Genomic DNA, 16309 nt, shown 5'->3' with positions numbered 1-16309 from the left:
CTGTAGTCATACGTACCGTAACATTTTGTAACACTAATTAACTGTAATTAATTAATATACCACATTTAAACTCCACTATTTGCAAGAAGACTGGGATTTAGAAGCTATTTCTTGTCTCAGAAATCAAGTCCTCTCCCTGGCTGTGGTTTTGTTTACACGTCTCTAATTGGCTGCAGACCGAGGTGGCGCTAAGCAGGGAATGGCCTTGTGATCCTGCCTTGAGCCATGACTAGACCAGTGTCATGGGAACACGCACACACACACACACACAGAGAAGGCATCTGATAGCTTTTTGCCACAACCTTGCATGCCGCATGAAGGATTGGCATTTGAGGAATGATAAACTGGTTCACACCACTTTGTTCCCAATATCCAAGACTCTATGTAACACATCCTATGCTATACATCCTTCTTTTTGATGCAAGCTTTGCTTTGCCTAGCACACAAAGACCCGCTGTAAATTTCTATGTCAAGAGCCATAGACTAATTCAGAATGAATGGCTCAATGGGTCCTAATCACGCAGTTGTGTTGTGATGTTGTACATGTGAACGCACCAGCCATCCTGCACATGCACGTGCATATCGCCGCTTTCTCAGTGTACACCTGTTGTAAAGCTCACTTTTTGCTAGGGTTTGCGATCTGTTTTTTTACGACATTGAGGAACAGCGGTCCCCCGGGGGCAGGGAAGGAATGTCCTTAAGTGCACTTACAGACTGATCGTAGTAGGGATGAAAGATGGGCGCGTCTATACCTGGTAGCTTTCACACAGGCACACACTAAAAATAAAGGAATGTAGGAAAGGTTTCTACCGAAATCAACTATGAATTATCAGGACTTCCTTGCGATCAACCCGTATTAATTTTGTTTTGTATGGTGTTAAGTTTGCACCGGTTTGCGTCGGGTTTGCTTGTTGTATAATTTCCTCCTCTCGATGGTTCTATGTTGACCGAAAAGTCCTGCCAATTACTTGCTGTGCTGCCTGTGTCTGAAATGTGCTGCGTCCATGTTCTCAACTGCACGTATTGGAAAGGAGACGGTCGGCACTGTGACGGATCTCATTTCTGAAAGCTATCCAAGTCCTCGACTCAACCCTTTCTTCAATCGCACGCACTCAACTCACGCCAGCAGAACGATCAACGTGCACTTCCACACAATTCTCCTCCAAGTCTGCGAACAGATTAAGAGAGATTATAAACAAACATGGAGGATTAATTCTGTGTGCTCCTACCCTGTTTTCCTTTGAGTCCGCCAAGGTAATTACAGGGAGCATGTTGTGTAATCACCTTGGCAGCACTACCAACGCAAACACGACCAAACGCACGTACACACCACGCAGACGCCCTACTTCATCAAGGGTTCCTGCTCAATTTGATGAGGAACTTTCAGAACTCGTTACACATGCTATTTTTGCAAAGTGTGAATTGCTGGGGGAGATGTTTCAAACAGCCAGTTATAGCTGTGATTAATTAGAAAAAAGGAATTTCATTTTTAGTACAGTGAGCCCTCAATCCTTGATGCTTTGATATGACACAAGGAAGAATGACATCTAAGTTTCCATTCATCTTTAACCACACCCTTTTGTTCCTCTGGCCCTACAGGTGGAGGCCATCCTGGTGAACATCTTCGGGGGCATTGTGAACTGCGCCATCATCGCTAACGGCATCACCAAGGCTTGCCGCGAGCTGGAACTCAAGGTGCCGCTGGTGGTTCGGCTCGAAGGTGGGTCAGTCGGCACGGCACACGCACACGCACAGGCACACGTACACACCAAACGTCCCTAAGCCCTCAAAGTTCCGACCTGTCTGACCTCTGACCTCTCTAGCTGGTCACACTTTCTTCGTTGGGTGAGCGCCGTCACAAACACTGAACCTTTAATGGGGGCCATTATCGATGAGTCCTCATCACCAAGGAAGCCAGCGTTAAGGAATATGCAGACCTTCATTGATTTTTCGTCACAAGGACAAGCTGGCGGGAGGGCAGGTTTTATTTGCTTTGTTTTAAACTTTAGTGGCAGGACATGAATCATTGCATTGTCACCAATAGGACCATCCATTCTCATTGAGGGGCTCGGGCGACTCCTGCAGTAGCAACCAATAGTGCATTTTTCACCCTTGTCATGATCCTAAGCAAGGGTGGACGGGCGCCGAGCGAGACAATGGAGACCGCACCCTGATTGGATCACCTTTCAACCCCCTGTATGCTAATGAGCGAGGCTCCAGAGGTCCTTGTGTCTTTCGGTCTTTCTTTAGCCCTTATTTAGCCCGCCTGTGCCTCAATTATCAATTCCCACACATAGCCAGCTCAGTTTGTGTGGGCCAGGGCGGAGAGGCTGGTTCCAAAAACAGGCCAAGGACAGAAGGGAGTGCTATATTGACCTGGCTAATTCAATTTTTCATCAAGTTGTAGCCGTGTTTCTCATTAATGTTTAATCTCATTAATATCCAATAACAAGAAAAATGAGTTTTTATTTTATTATGTTCTCTCCATATCTATACAATCAAATACATGTTTTACCATCAGAGACGGCCCATTTTGGACAAGAGAATTGCCTAGAAATGGGAATGTCTTAATTAAAACGTTTTTGGACTGGACTTTTTTTTTCTACTAGACCATGAAAATTGATTCTTGGTAGACTTGTTTGTAAATTATAAACTCAAACCAACAGTGCCAGTATGAATCTTGTGCGGTCTTTCGCTGAAGACATTGGTCGGCTTTCTTCGGCGCATCCAGTAATTAAATAGCCTGAAATCGCTCTGGAAACATTCGGCCAGTTATTGTGAGATGCATAGCCTACTTGTAGACAACCATTTAACAAGATGAATGAGATCCGACTCAACAACTCGGTAGATGGCGCCGAGGAAGTTCATGATTGCCAGAATCTTAACAAAAAAGCCCTGAAGCTGAGTGCTTCTGGCTTGTTGAGCAAACTGTAAGAACAACACGCTGTTCCAACCTCGACTGTATGCGTGCATTACGATGCTGCTCTATACTCTATTTTATAACGGCCCACTCATATTAGTTCACTGGACTTTTAGAAATGTTTTAGAAGAACTGCTTGAGGCTACCTAATACAAAAAATGTAGACCTTTGCTGAGTAATTAATAATAGGGATTTTGGTTGGATTTGTGAGATGAGGTAGGCAAGAAAAACAGCAATGTTTTCAGTGTATTTTTACTAAATGTAAACAGTGCATCAGTTAGAAGGACATATAATTGAGCATATACAGTATGAACCACTAATGGTGGCACATTAGAACAGACATTATAACATCCCATGCTCAGATATAAAAGTACTCTCATTCCAGTAAAAAAAAGTGCCTGGAGAACATTAAGTAGCGTTTGACATTTCATATGGTCATATAATCATGTTTTTTGCTGAAGCATTTCCTTCATTGAAATGCGGCAAATTGCACCGTGCATCATGGCAAATTATAACCATCAAGGCTTGTCTGCAAAAGTACAAACAAGTCACAGGCAATGAATTTTATATGTACTATATAAGGTTATTATATTTTCATCCAACAATTGAAAGTTGTTCTGATGTGCGTAGGGTTATTATAAACCCATTTAGGATATTTCAATAAAATGTTCTATTAAATAATCAGGGTTTTCGTACGGCTCTAGATATCTTTCAAAGTAATATAAAAATGAAATCAACTTGTGTCCTCCAAACTCGGTTTTATTATCTTAAATTATTAATTCCCTTCTGGGGAATATGAAAAGACTGTTCCGAACAACTGCTTATGGTAAAAAAATTTTTTAAAAAAAAGCGTATGCATGTTGACTCTGAGATTAGCTCTGTCATTGCTACAGATAGCCCCATAATTGCCCTCTGCATTTTCATCTTAACAGCCAACCGGAATTCACCCTGACTTGCAAATTGCCTCCACCCAGAAGGTCAGGGCTCGCTTTTGGTCTTACCACTCTCTTCTGGCGCGTGGGTTAATCCGGGCTTTAGCTGCTGGTCATAACACGGGGTCTCGCACACACACGAGTGGGGATTTGTTGACAATCAATCAGCTCGCTAGTTAGGCTGACCAAAGGGCCACTAAGGAACGGCCCGGCGCTCTGCAACTGGATCAGAACGGATTAAGTGGCCAACTTTTAATTGGGGGAAGCTTCTTTTTTTTTTTTTTACGGCCCCGACTTGATTTCATTTAGGGAGTCATGGTTTCCATGCAACTAGTGCTGGTGGGCAAAGTGGGGGAGGGGGCAGGGGTTTTGTTATTGTGTTTGTGTTGAAATAAACACAGATTGATTTATTTAACACATAATTTCACCTATCGGGAATAATCAGTGAAAGATCCAATCTTCCTTAAGCAACCCAATCCACAATGGAGCACATGCACGATAGAATAAACAATTCAGATGTTCACAGCACTTAGAACAATGTTTGTATTTTAAAGAACAGAGCATTTAAAGAACAGCACATTTTAAGAACGTTATTATAAGAAAACTGTATTTTAAGAACGTAGCATTTTTGATTATCTTATCCATCTAGCGTTTGATTATCTTAAGAACAGGGATTTTTTTTTACAGCAGAGCATTTTGAACAACAAAGTGTGTTTTAACAACAAAGCATTTCTAAAGCACACTTCCCAGAGATATGTGATGAACTGCTGCCCCCTTTGGCCACGGCAGACCCCAGGGCCGTGGCCCTGTGAAGCGACCCGCTGCCTCTACAGAGCAGAGAGAGAGAGATGCTTGAAGCTAGGCTAGTGGGGTCTGGGGGGGGGGGGAAGGATGACTGCATTCGCTTAACTCTCTTCCATGGCTTATTGATTTGCCGAGCGGCTGTCTGTCAGGCAGTGGAGGCAATTTTCGCCTTAAAAGGGAGATTGAGCCTTTTTTTCTTTTTTTCCCTCTTTTCTTTTTTTCTTTGCACCGCTGTTGCTCGATAATTAAGAGACGAGTGTAGGTAGGGTCAGAAGGGGTTTCGACACCTTTACAGAATAATCTACTGCTGATTCACTCAGACGCACGCATACGCGCTCATATACTTCCAACGCGCACTGTGTACATAAATATATTTCTAGTTTGTATTACTTAAAGAACGTTTTTTTTTTCTTTCTATTTATAACCATGAGTAAGGCGTAAACACGGTGGAACACGAGCACAGAATCGACGTTAGAATACCCACAAAGACCTAGGCCGTCAGCTGAAATAGCTGTAATAACATAATATGGCTGCTTGGCCTCTCCTGCTTCCCATGTAAAGGCTGGTAAACTTGCTCGCCCTGGGGCTGTGTCATTACATTTTTCACCATAAATATTTCATGTGAAAGGTTTTTATTGGTATGGACCAATAGAAACGCTCCCCCCTCTGGCTCTCTGCTGTCTTGTTTACTGTAGCCTTAACCTTATGTTTAACCCCCACCTTGCCTTCTCTCTCTCACACTCAATCTAACTTTAGCCGTACTCCCGATTCCTAAAAATGATTGTAATCCTCGACAAGCTATTTACGGTGCATTTGAACTCTTTCTGATTTCATTGTAACCATTTCATGGTGACAAAAAATAATTTAAAAGTGTATCTTCTCAATTCATGTTTTTTGGCATGCGCTCTACACACTGGGTTTTCCTGATGAGTCTTGCGATACCTTTACGCAAGCTTCTTTCTCTATAGTTTACTTTGACATTGAGGGGCGATATTAACCTTCCTTTTAATACCGGTGTCTCATAGTAGCCTTGCTCTGTGTGTGTGTGTGTGTGTGTGTGTGTGTGTGTGTGTGTGTGTGTGTGTGTGTGTGTGTGTGTGTGTGTGTGTGTGTGTGTGTGTGTGTGTGTGTGTGTGTGTGTGTGTGTGTGTGTGTGTGTGTGTGTGTGTGTGTGTGTGTGTGTGCGTGCATTTGCTTGTGTTACTATTCATGGCTCCAGCAGCTTGACAGTTAGTAGGTCTCTGGCAGCACCTAGTGGCTGCAGGTGAACACGCACACAAATGCACACACACACGCCCATCCAACACACTCACCGTAAACCAACGCATACCTTCATAATGGCTGCATCGAAAGCGTTGACTTCAACTACTGCAGGGAACAATCCGTCTCCTCTACCGCTCTCGGCTACACACACACACGTACACCCACACGCCTACACACGCACAGGTCGTTCAGAAACAAAGCGGATGCATTCATTTGTTCCCTCACTTTCTCACTCCTACAGCTGTGCCAACTCTACAGCGCGCGCACACACACACACGCACGCACGCACGCACGCACGCACGCACGCGCGCACACAAGAATGGTGCAACAATAACACATGAATAGAGGCACTAACAAAGAATTGGGAATGTCATGAATATTCATGAAAATATGTGAAAGTGTTATTTGTCTCTCCCGGTGTTGGAGGATTCGTCTTTACAATTTATGTATTTTTGTACATTTCCTCAATTTGCATTTGCCGTAAACACATATAGAAACACAGAAAATCTGTATCTTTCCTCGGCTGTATGTTCTTTCAAACTTAGGTCTGTGTGTGGTTTCCTCATGTAGGATGTGGTTGCAGAGACGTGCAAAGTCTCGCCCACCACTACCAACCCCTACCCTACGAACCAACCACCAACACCACCGACCCTACGACCCACTCAACCACACCAGCCACAACCCCTACCCTAGCACCCACCAACCAAAACCACCCAACAGACCACCCAGCTCTCCACAACAACCTGCCTGCCACCCATATTATCATCAGCGCCACCAACACCACCAGCACCACCCAGCCTCCCATTATCAATGTTGAGCGAAAGCTTTGCCCTTTCGGAGGATAATATATCTGTGTGGGGCTGGGGGGCGTTAGGGAAACAGGAGACTTGAATATGCGATGCCAGTCAATTAGAAAACTGCTGTGGACACGTTGTCCCCTGTTTATACGTCAACCGCCGTCTCTTCCTGGCCCGGCTTTAATTAATTACATCGCACAATTGATTGTTTGCCGCTCGCTGCTCCTGAAATGTGTTTGGAATGACTTATTATCTGGCCGGACAAAAGCGATGAAATATTAGGCGTTAAGTGGGGCCGGTAATAGAATTCCTCATGAAAGGCCCATTGATTAGGCAAGGCAAGACCTCTGGAGGACTCGCATATCATGCTGTCTTAATTACACGCCAGCCAGGACTCGGGTCACTGTGGAAGTGTCTGTGTATGAGCGTGCGTGCACGTGAACACGTGCACAAACACACTCGCACAGAGAGATGCAACAGAGCCACTCATCTGACAAGGCCAGGCCCGATTGCGTGCAGATGGACACAGAAAACCTGGAAAATTCTAATTGGGAATAATTTATTGTTGGTTAGGCGATGTATACGGCTAGCTAAATCATATTAGCTTATCTGAATCGCTACAAATTGTAAATTCAAGGAGGTTTGTTCGTTGGCCGGTATGCTTGGAGAATGATGCGGACGGCTGATAATTCAATTATATACTTCTGTTTTTCTGTCCCGTTTTGGATCTAATCATTTCCTGAATTCCATGGCAACACCATTTCCGCAGCCCCCTATATAAACTTTGCAGTCTGACTAGATGATTGGCTGGTGCACCAACATCTGTCCAACGTCGAACAGCTTTTCACTCACGGCAACCAACGTGTTGAGCCCAGGAACCAGCCAGGGGAAACGCGGCAGCTGGCCCACATTTTGAAGAGTTCTGCCTCATTTAGGCCCAATCCCATTTCTACCCCTTACCCCTTCCCCGTACCCCTTCAAAACAAGGGGGAAGGGGAAGGGGTAAGGGGTAGAAATGGGATTGGGCCATTGGGCTTTCTTGCGGCTTTCTTGGTCTACCCACTGCTCCAGCCCTACCCACTGCTCCTGCACTACCCACTTCTATTAATGTGCACATTAATGTATTTTCCTGATCGTCTCCCCCAACATTGTGGCCAACATGGTGGCCCGAGAATACGAGACGACAGGTGTCTTCTCTTCTATAGTCGGGCAACCATGGTGTGTGTGTGTGTGTGTGTGTGTGTGTGTGTGTGTGTGTGTGTGTGTGTGTGTGTGTGTGTGTGTGTGTGTGTGTGTGTGTGTGTGTGTGTGTGTGTGTGTGTGTGTGCCTCCTAGACTGCCACTCAACGAGATCATGAGTACTACCAGAGATCCCAGCTGAGTATCTGCCCGCTCTGACCCCCCTCCCACCCTAAATCACCCACATATACACACTGTGTGTCCCCCCCTAGATACATTTGCATGCCACAGATGCAAATGTTGACATTCACCCAGCCACCCACACAACAATACACCCGCGTTGCCCTTTTATTTTCTCTTTCATCCCCCACCAGCCCATTCGCTGCCTTTGGATCAGTGGTTGAATTTGCCGCCACTCACCCATTACTCTGTCCTTCTGTCACTCGGTGTGCAGTGATTCCATCTATGTAATGTTGCACGCCACCTTTCATGTGGAGCCTCCTAGCGGCAACCCAACCGGTGACAGATGGGCCACAGAATAGCTCTTTGTTTGTCTACTTTTGGTTGCCTCTCCTTTTTGTATGATGATCTTTATTCAGTTTGAGCCTTCCTCCCTCCAGGGACCAACGTTCAGGAGGCCAAGAGGATCCTGGCCGAGAGCGGCCTGCCCATCACGTCTGCCGAGAACCTGGACGACGCCGCCAAGAAGGCAGTGGCCGCCATTAAGAAATAGTGGTCATTATTGGGGAAAAGGTGGCCACCATTAAGGAAGAGTGATCGCCATTGAGAACAGTGGCCATCATTGAGAAAAAATTGCCACCATTGATACACAGTGACCACTGTTGATGAATAGTGTCCACTGTGGCAAAAATGGTGGCTCTGCCATTGCCTTTGCCTTAAAACTGTGATCCACCTCAGCCAGCAGCTTAATCATGTTCAGCAGCCTTGTATCAAAGGCCTCACCCAATCAAGAACCCTGGCTCGTTTCACAGCCTCAGACCTAACTTAACATTCGGGGTGATGTTCTTATCTTAGAATTTCGATGCAGCTGCCCGACAGAAAAAAGGTTTGTTTGTCTCTGGCTGCTATGATTAAAGCCATTTTATTAATCACATTGATTCTAGATGAAATATAATTTTGTAATCAAACAGGACCACTATTGATCCGTCGAATACCTGCCCTTACTGAAGGCATCTAATAAGCACTCTCACTCTTGCTGCATGGTGCTCATTCTTTAGGGATAGTAATTAGTAAGTTCAATCATTTATTTTACTTTTTGTGATGTTTTGGATTTTAGTGCATCTGAAGAAAATATGTATAAAATACCAATTGCCAGACAGACGTGTAATCATTGTGTGCCAATTAAATCAAAGCAGAAGGATAAGCACTGGGCCACATCGTGCTTAGTTTGAGTGGAGATGGGTATTGCTTTGTGTGAGCTGTGAAGTAACATTGATCTGCCAGGGAAGATCCACAGCAAGTCAATGCCAAAATAAGCCAAAAATGAGTGTCTCTGAAGCAATGTGTAACAACTGCTATCCTCTGTAAAAACATACCGGGTTTTGCTGGCAAAGGGCTGCTTCAGTCGGTGGTAAACCTCTTGTGGTTGCACATTGTCTTATTATTGTCTTCTTGACTAAGGTAAATTATGTTATTGTAGGTTTGCCAACTCATGAAGTCACAGGAGAAATGTATTGCAGCTCCACTCAGAGACGAGCTTTAAAACGTTACCATTGTTTATTTGTCTTAATCCTAAATCTATCGGGGTGAATTGGGATATCATTGTTGCAGTGACCAAACTAAGTACTTAACCGGACAGATTAATAAAAAGTGAATACCTCAGAACTGTTCTGTTCTCTGTGTGATGTTTAGTCGTATCACGGAAAGCCACAAAGCATAAGTCAATGGAGAAGAAGCAGAAAATCGAAAGGTAATCCTATTTCCGGTCCGTGTGTGTGTGGATGGGGTGGTGGTGGGTGGGCGTTCTGCAGAGTTAATCTTCTGGATAAATATGTGATGTCAGCATATGAGCACAGAAGTACATAATAATGGGCAAAACACCTAGCCATGGGAAAACCTTTTTCTGATATGGCTGGGTTGATATGCCCTTCTATGCTCAGCAATACATTTACCCCCACCTCCTTTAACTTATGTACACAAATGTCTGAATGCAGCAGATGTAACTGTGATAATTTATTATGTTATTTCAGAGCGCTCTTGTTGTAGCTATTGTGTAAAAACAATATTGAAGAATCCAATCAGTAGCGCCTAATCAAATTAAGGCTCTATGTCTCCTCTAGATATTATAATGAATTGTTTCAATTATTGTTATAATTTAAATGCAGAAAACAGGCTAAAACAGCGTAAAGCATAATATGCCTTCTCTTGATGTTCCAAAAGTTTGTACTTTTTTTACAAGATTTCAATGTACCGAGACATTTACGTCTTCAGCCACTGTCAGTTTTGTACAAATGTACCCCCACATTCCCCCGGAGACTCGAGAACAAATCGGCCTTTCTTCGGCGGATCCCTGGGTGAGTGTCGGAGAGGCCGTGTTCCTTACCGTTCCGTTGGGCTGACGGATAGATTATCTGTCAGGGGGATCAGAGTGGATGTCATAGCATGTGCAAAGGTTAACTTCCACCTCTCGGAGTGCAACACTTTTTTATATGGGTTTTACTCTTTGCAATCTACTTTCATGCAGGACAAGGTTATAGGGGAAACAAACATATTGACCATCAAGGAACCGCCGGGAGTTCTGTGCAAATCGAGGATTGACTGGCATAACATTATATTACATACTTGCTAGGAACTGGGGAGTGCCTGAGCTGGGAGTCTGCCAGCACTACGATTGGTAGGCTTTACTTGGGAATAACCTATCTCAATACAGAAATATACTGTTCCTCCAACCCCTTCTTATCACCACTGCATCCTTATCACCGTCATCAAAAAAACACCACCGCAAGTATTTCTTTCCTTTATTTTTTTACCTCTTATCGCATTTTTTTTTCTTTCTTGTGCCAAGCACCTCACCAGACCTGGGGCTCCAGCCGTAGCAATGGGTTTGAGGCTTCAATAATTACCTTATTTCATGCTCTTCCCGTGGTGTGTCAGAAATATCCCCGCTGATGGATTGGATAGAGGAATTTAAGGCCTGTTAAAGTGGGCTTCCAGCGCTGATATTGTTTAACTCAGTGTCGAGCTGGAGGTCACGACAAAATGTGCACACTGATTTACTGGGCAAAATTAGTCCCGCTGCCTCATATAAATATAGATGAGCTGCAGAGAATGTTTTGGAGGTCAACCCGAACACGACGATCGTTTAGTCTGCGCTTTTAACTCCAACACCAACACCGCAGAAGGTGATAGGAGGAGGTGGGGTTGCTGTGGGTTTTTTAAAAGGGCCCTTTGGGTGGACTGCACCTTTAATTAAAGGGGATATATTATGTAAGCATCGTATGAGTATTAGTGTATGAGACCCTCATGAGGCCCATTTTATTTGGCGTAGTAATCGTCCATTTTGCTTCGGCAAAGTGCATCCCTTTTATGTGCCTCAGAATGGATGTCAGAATGGTAATTGCCACTTTGTAAAGTTGCCTCTTGTGTTAAACCCGTGTATGAGAGCCGGCGCTTCCTCTGGAAGGCATTCCTGCCTCCAGACGACAAGGTCAGGCCCATCTCTCCAGATGTATTGGATATTTATTGAGTCATTTGGAAGCAACAACTATGTACGCATTAGCTCATAAAATGGTCTGCGTGCGGTATTTTATTCGGACAAGGTTTGCTCAAAATTCCTCCCAACTCCGGTCATCTATCTCAAAGACGCCGCGTGTATGTGTGTGGTGGCAGCGTGCTTGTCGCTCTCTGCTATCGGCAGCACCCTGGCAGAAGCACCAAGCGTGTGTTGCTGATCAACAACATATGTTGGATCCCGGAATGGGATGTTTATTTGCTCCCCGATTCTCACAGCTTCTCCTGTTGAGAACTAAACAGATGGGCCGATAGGAAGCAGAAGGGGCATCGAGTCTCATTGTCGCCGCGGACGTTGTCCTCCAGCTGAATCAACTCGTCAGGGAACTGCTTTTGACCGTTCTGTGCAGAAGAGGAGCGCGAGGGAAGTCTGGCAACCACAGGGAGGGGGGTGAACGGCAGCCACTGTGTTTTGTGTGCAAGCTGGGGGATAATGGCCCCACTGCGCTCTGCCTTTGTCATAGATGGGCACTAAAAATCCATTTTCCCCCAAACTGTTGTCCCGTCTGTCTGTAATTGAAGGACTCGCAATCGATTTAAAATACCCAGGACATCTCTAAACATGAAATTGAGCGAGGGTTGAGATTTAAAAAGTTCAGGCCCACCACCTGAATCATCCACTTTCCATTAAAAGTGGCCTTTTTTTTAATCAGTTTCTCTTCTTTATCTGTATTCCTTCCCAGGCGATACCATTTGAAGGTGTAGCTTTTTTTAACTGGGCTTAAATATGGCTCCCTAAATATTTGCTTCCCCACCGGTAAATGGCAGAAAGATAAAGGGGCTGAGAAAAAATGACCCATGAAGTCAATAATTGCTATTCCTTCCACCCACGAACCAATACATGTCCTCTACCTGACAGGAGTGAATATGATACTGAATTTGTAATAGTTTGGGGAGCCTGGGGAGTAAGGTTATTGAGTAAACCACAGTAAAGTTGAGCTCCAAGTTATTTATAATGCATATAGATCTCTTTAAACTTAACCTGCACATTTGGTAGTCATCAACAATTGCAAACTCTACAGTAGGTATGTCAGTAAAACAGGGAAGTTGTAACTTAAATCCCTTTTCATGCGGACACATTCATTAAGCCACAATCAAATGAAAATCGGTATCATGGATCACTCAATCATCTGCTCCAACCACCCTCTGAAGTGGAATAAACTAACTCAATCCTTTGTGGTGTGGTGGTCTTGTGCTAGGTATGACTCGGAGAGTGGTAAATGTTCAACAACGTGGTTTATTCTAACAGAGACACAAGGTAAACGGGCTTGCGTTCTGGAGGTGGTTCATGAAGCATCTCTCGAACACAGGTAAACAAACAGTTCTATTGGGAGTGGGCGGTAAATAGGCCACGCCTACATGTTCTAATTTAACCAGGTGAACCTTTGGTCCGCCTTGCCCCAAACGGGAATGGCAAAGTGGCCATGTTTGCAGCCTTTAACTTATCATTAAAACCTTATATGGTGGTGTCCATTATGTGAGAAGAAACCATTCATAACTGCGGTTAGCTTGAAACATGTCATCAGAAATAGCATAGACTAAAATAATTTACATCACCTCCCCCCTTCCAAATAAAATAAATAAATCAAGAGGTAAAACATCTAGTTTCTTTCTTCATCTTTTTAGATCTACTCCGAGGACGACAGTAATTAAAGCTCGTTTGCCGCGACCTCTGTTGTCCTCCTCCCCGGCCCGACCCCCGTCTCCCTGATTAAAACAGCAGAATGTGGTTGCAGATCGCTTGATAATTAGGGTTCCAAGCGGCGCTGGCGGAGCCACAGCAGGTGTCCCTGTGACACGCACCCGCAACGCCGCGCCTCGGAGACATCTGGCGCGTGTGAGAAGATAAAGGTGGCGCACCAATCCTTCAGGGAGGGGGGGTTTGGGGGGCGGGAGGTGTCTCTCCACGACGACGGCTGGGACAACACTCTGCAGGAATACTTCGAGATGCTCTTTGTTGTTTGTTTTGTTTTATTGTCATTCCCTCCGAGGTGTACAATTTGCCTTGTTCTTTTTTACTTTTTGGCGACAGCTTGAAATTTTTCCTGGCGGAACAGCAGGTTGTACTTTGTAGTGTAGGGAGAGGTGCTCCGCAGAGAACAAGTCGCAGGAACCACTTCCAGCCCCTTGGAATCGGCTGAATGGGTAGTGTGTTATGCATGTCCGGTGTGTGTTGGTTGCGTTGTTTCTTTTTGTTTTGCCGATGCGTTTTGTTCTGAAGGTGACTTTAGTAGGGGATACTGATAACAATAGCTGTAGAAATGAAAACCTGTGCTTGTCAGGTAGCATCTCTGTCAAGCGAGTAGAATGTGCAGCGAGGGGGGGGGCATGGGGGCTGGGCGGCCCGGTCCAAGTGGCCTGTCACCAATGATCTCATGGAAGTGTAGCCGAAGCACCTCTGCGCCTTACAGGCCGCAGACTGATCCGCATTCCTGCAAAGAATCTAAACACACATACACATATAAATAGGCAGACCGAGGAATGCGGTGTGTGTGTGTGTGTGTGTGTGTGTGTGTGTGTGTGTGTGTGTGTGTGTGTGTGTGTGTGTGTAAGCGAGCTGATCCCCCTCGCTGCTCCACGTTTACCTGATGCATGAGCTCAGGGTATTAGGGGGAGACGTATGTGTTTAATGTGTTCACGAGGCACATGATGTCCAAACGGGTGCTAGCTTTGGTGTCATCAAGCGTTTGTCCTTGTTGACGCAGGTCCTGTTGGATCTATGTGGAAAGACGTGAGAGGCTTTGTAACAAGACCTGCTTGATGGCTGTTTGTGTTCCAAAGGCTCCATTCATCTTGTTGAACAGCGGTAAAATCACATATGTCTGTGCCAGGGCAGAGATATTTATAATGACTAATTCAAATGCTTTTTTAAAACCCCTGTTTATGGTGGCAGGGGTACCATAAACAGGGATATCTGTGGAATATATTGGAATTTACCTTTTGTTTAGTGCTTCACTGAAAGATCAGTGGGTGATGGTAGCTTTGTTTTTAGGTAGCTTTGTCTTTAGGTTGCTTTGTTTTTAGGTTGCTATGTACACAAATCTAGAAAAAGCGTATCACCGTGTTTAAGGGTACATTTTATTTATTTGTACTTATATCTTTTAAAGAAATATATACTTCTTATCATCTTTGTCAGATAGTTTTTCTGATATCTTCAATCATATCTTTTAGCATTCTTTGTGCGGTTACGTTTTGTTCTAGTCTTTTATAAACAAACAGAAAGCCTAACCTTTCTGCTCACATCTTGAGAAAATTGGAAGAACAAATTAATGTTTTTTGTATTATTTTCCCCCCATCAAACAGAACCTTCTCCAATTTATTTACTTGATTAAAATGCTAATAAGAGGGTTAAGAATCTCTCGTTCTTCAGAGTTTCCGAGCTTCCCAACTATCTTTCTCTCCTCATAGCGAAGGTGTTTCTGAAAAATTCCGATCCTCTAATTAATTGGAATTTTGAAGCATGCAATTTCTATACTCCTTTGCTACAGTTGTTAAGCTACAAAGAAAACATCCAAGCAGCTCCCTCAGCTTGTAACAAGATAATACACAGCCACCCCAAGATCAAAAACGTGTGTGTGTGTGTGCGCGTGGCGAGCGTGTGTGTGCATGCCCGTGTGTGTGTGTGTGTGTGTGTGTGTGCACGTCTATGTGTGGGAGAGAGCGAGGGTGGTGCAGTGCAGAGATCAAAGCAGGGCCTACCCTTTCACAGGAGCGCATTACCTCCATCCATGGGATATTTCAAACATTTCCTCTCGTGAAATTCTCCATTACATGGGTCAACAGAGGGCAATGGAGAAGAATAAGTACCCATAGCACTTCCAGAGACCCCCTGGCACTCTGCATCGTTTAGACATACACACACACACACACACACACACACACACACACATGAGCAGATACAAGTACACACACACAACCACAAATGACATACTGTACACACACATTACTACACACACACACAAATTGCAAGCACATACACACCGCATACACACACAGACGCACACAGAAAATTGGTCTGAACCCACAGAAATGACACGCATACACACACCCTGGCTGTCGTCTGATTTGCTGTTAGCGAGTCGGCTCCACCGTGACAAGAAGCCCCTATTCTTCCTCTGACCAGGAACCATTTTGCAGCCGTGTCAGATACGGAGACCCTAATGAATTCACAATCACAGTGGTTAAAGGGAGCCAGGCAGACACCCTGTCTCCACACATTTACCCCCCCACACACACACACGCACACACACTCCCCCCTGGTTTCTGTACAACAGGAACATCGGGGGGAGGGATGGGGGGGGGGGGGCGAACAACAAATGCACACGGGTCAGAAACTCATCTCCTCAGCGAGATTAAAAACTCATCGTTCAAAGCAGTGCAGCGTTATTCTAGCTGATTCTGGGGCTCTTCATGCAAATGGAGAGCCGTGATTAGAGGGAAGGGTGAAGTGTGTGTGTGTTTGTGTGTCGGAGGGAGGGGCGGTGTTGCTCAGGAGTTGCGGCTGATAGCGAAGAGGACACTCCGTCCCTGCATCAAATTACCAGAGAGAGAGAGAGAGAGAGAGAGAGAGAGAGAGAGAGAGAGAGAGAGAGAGAGAGAGAGAGAGAGAGAGAGAGAGAGAGAGAGAGAGAGAGAGAGAGAGAGAGAGAGAGAGAGAGAGAGAG

General features: G+C 44.8%; 1 protein-coding gene across 1 annotated transcript in view; it reads left to right on the top strand.

The window, feature by feature from the left end:
• The window catches only part of suclg2 (succinate-CoA ligase GDP-forming subunit beta), a 69872-nt gene extending 60099 nt beyond the window's left edge, over window positions 1-9773 (top strand). Inside the window, exons 10-11 of the mRNA XM_056606901.1 lie at window positions 1600-1720; window positions 8516-9773. Coding sequence (XP_056462876.1) covers window positions 1600-1720; window positions 8516-8628 — 234 coding nt within the window. The 3' untranslated portion in view covers window positions 8629-9773. The remainder of the gene's footprint in view (window positions 1-1599; window positions 1721-8515) is intronic.
• The last annotated feature ends 6536 nt before the right edge of the window (window positions 9774-16309 follow it).

The sequence above is a fragment of the Gadus chalcogrammus genome, chromosome 13 (assembly GCF_026213295.1).
Source record: "Gadus chalcogrammus isolate NIFS_2021 chromosome 13, NIFS_Gcha_1.0, whole genome shotgun sequence".
Lineage (NCBI taxonomy): Eukaryota > Metazoa > Chordata > Actinopteri > Gadiformes > Gadidae > Gadus > Gadus chalcogrammus.
The sequence above is the reverse complement of the archived record's forward strand: the minus strand, read 5'-3'. Positions and strand labels throughout refer to the sequence as shown.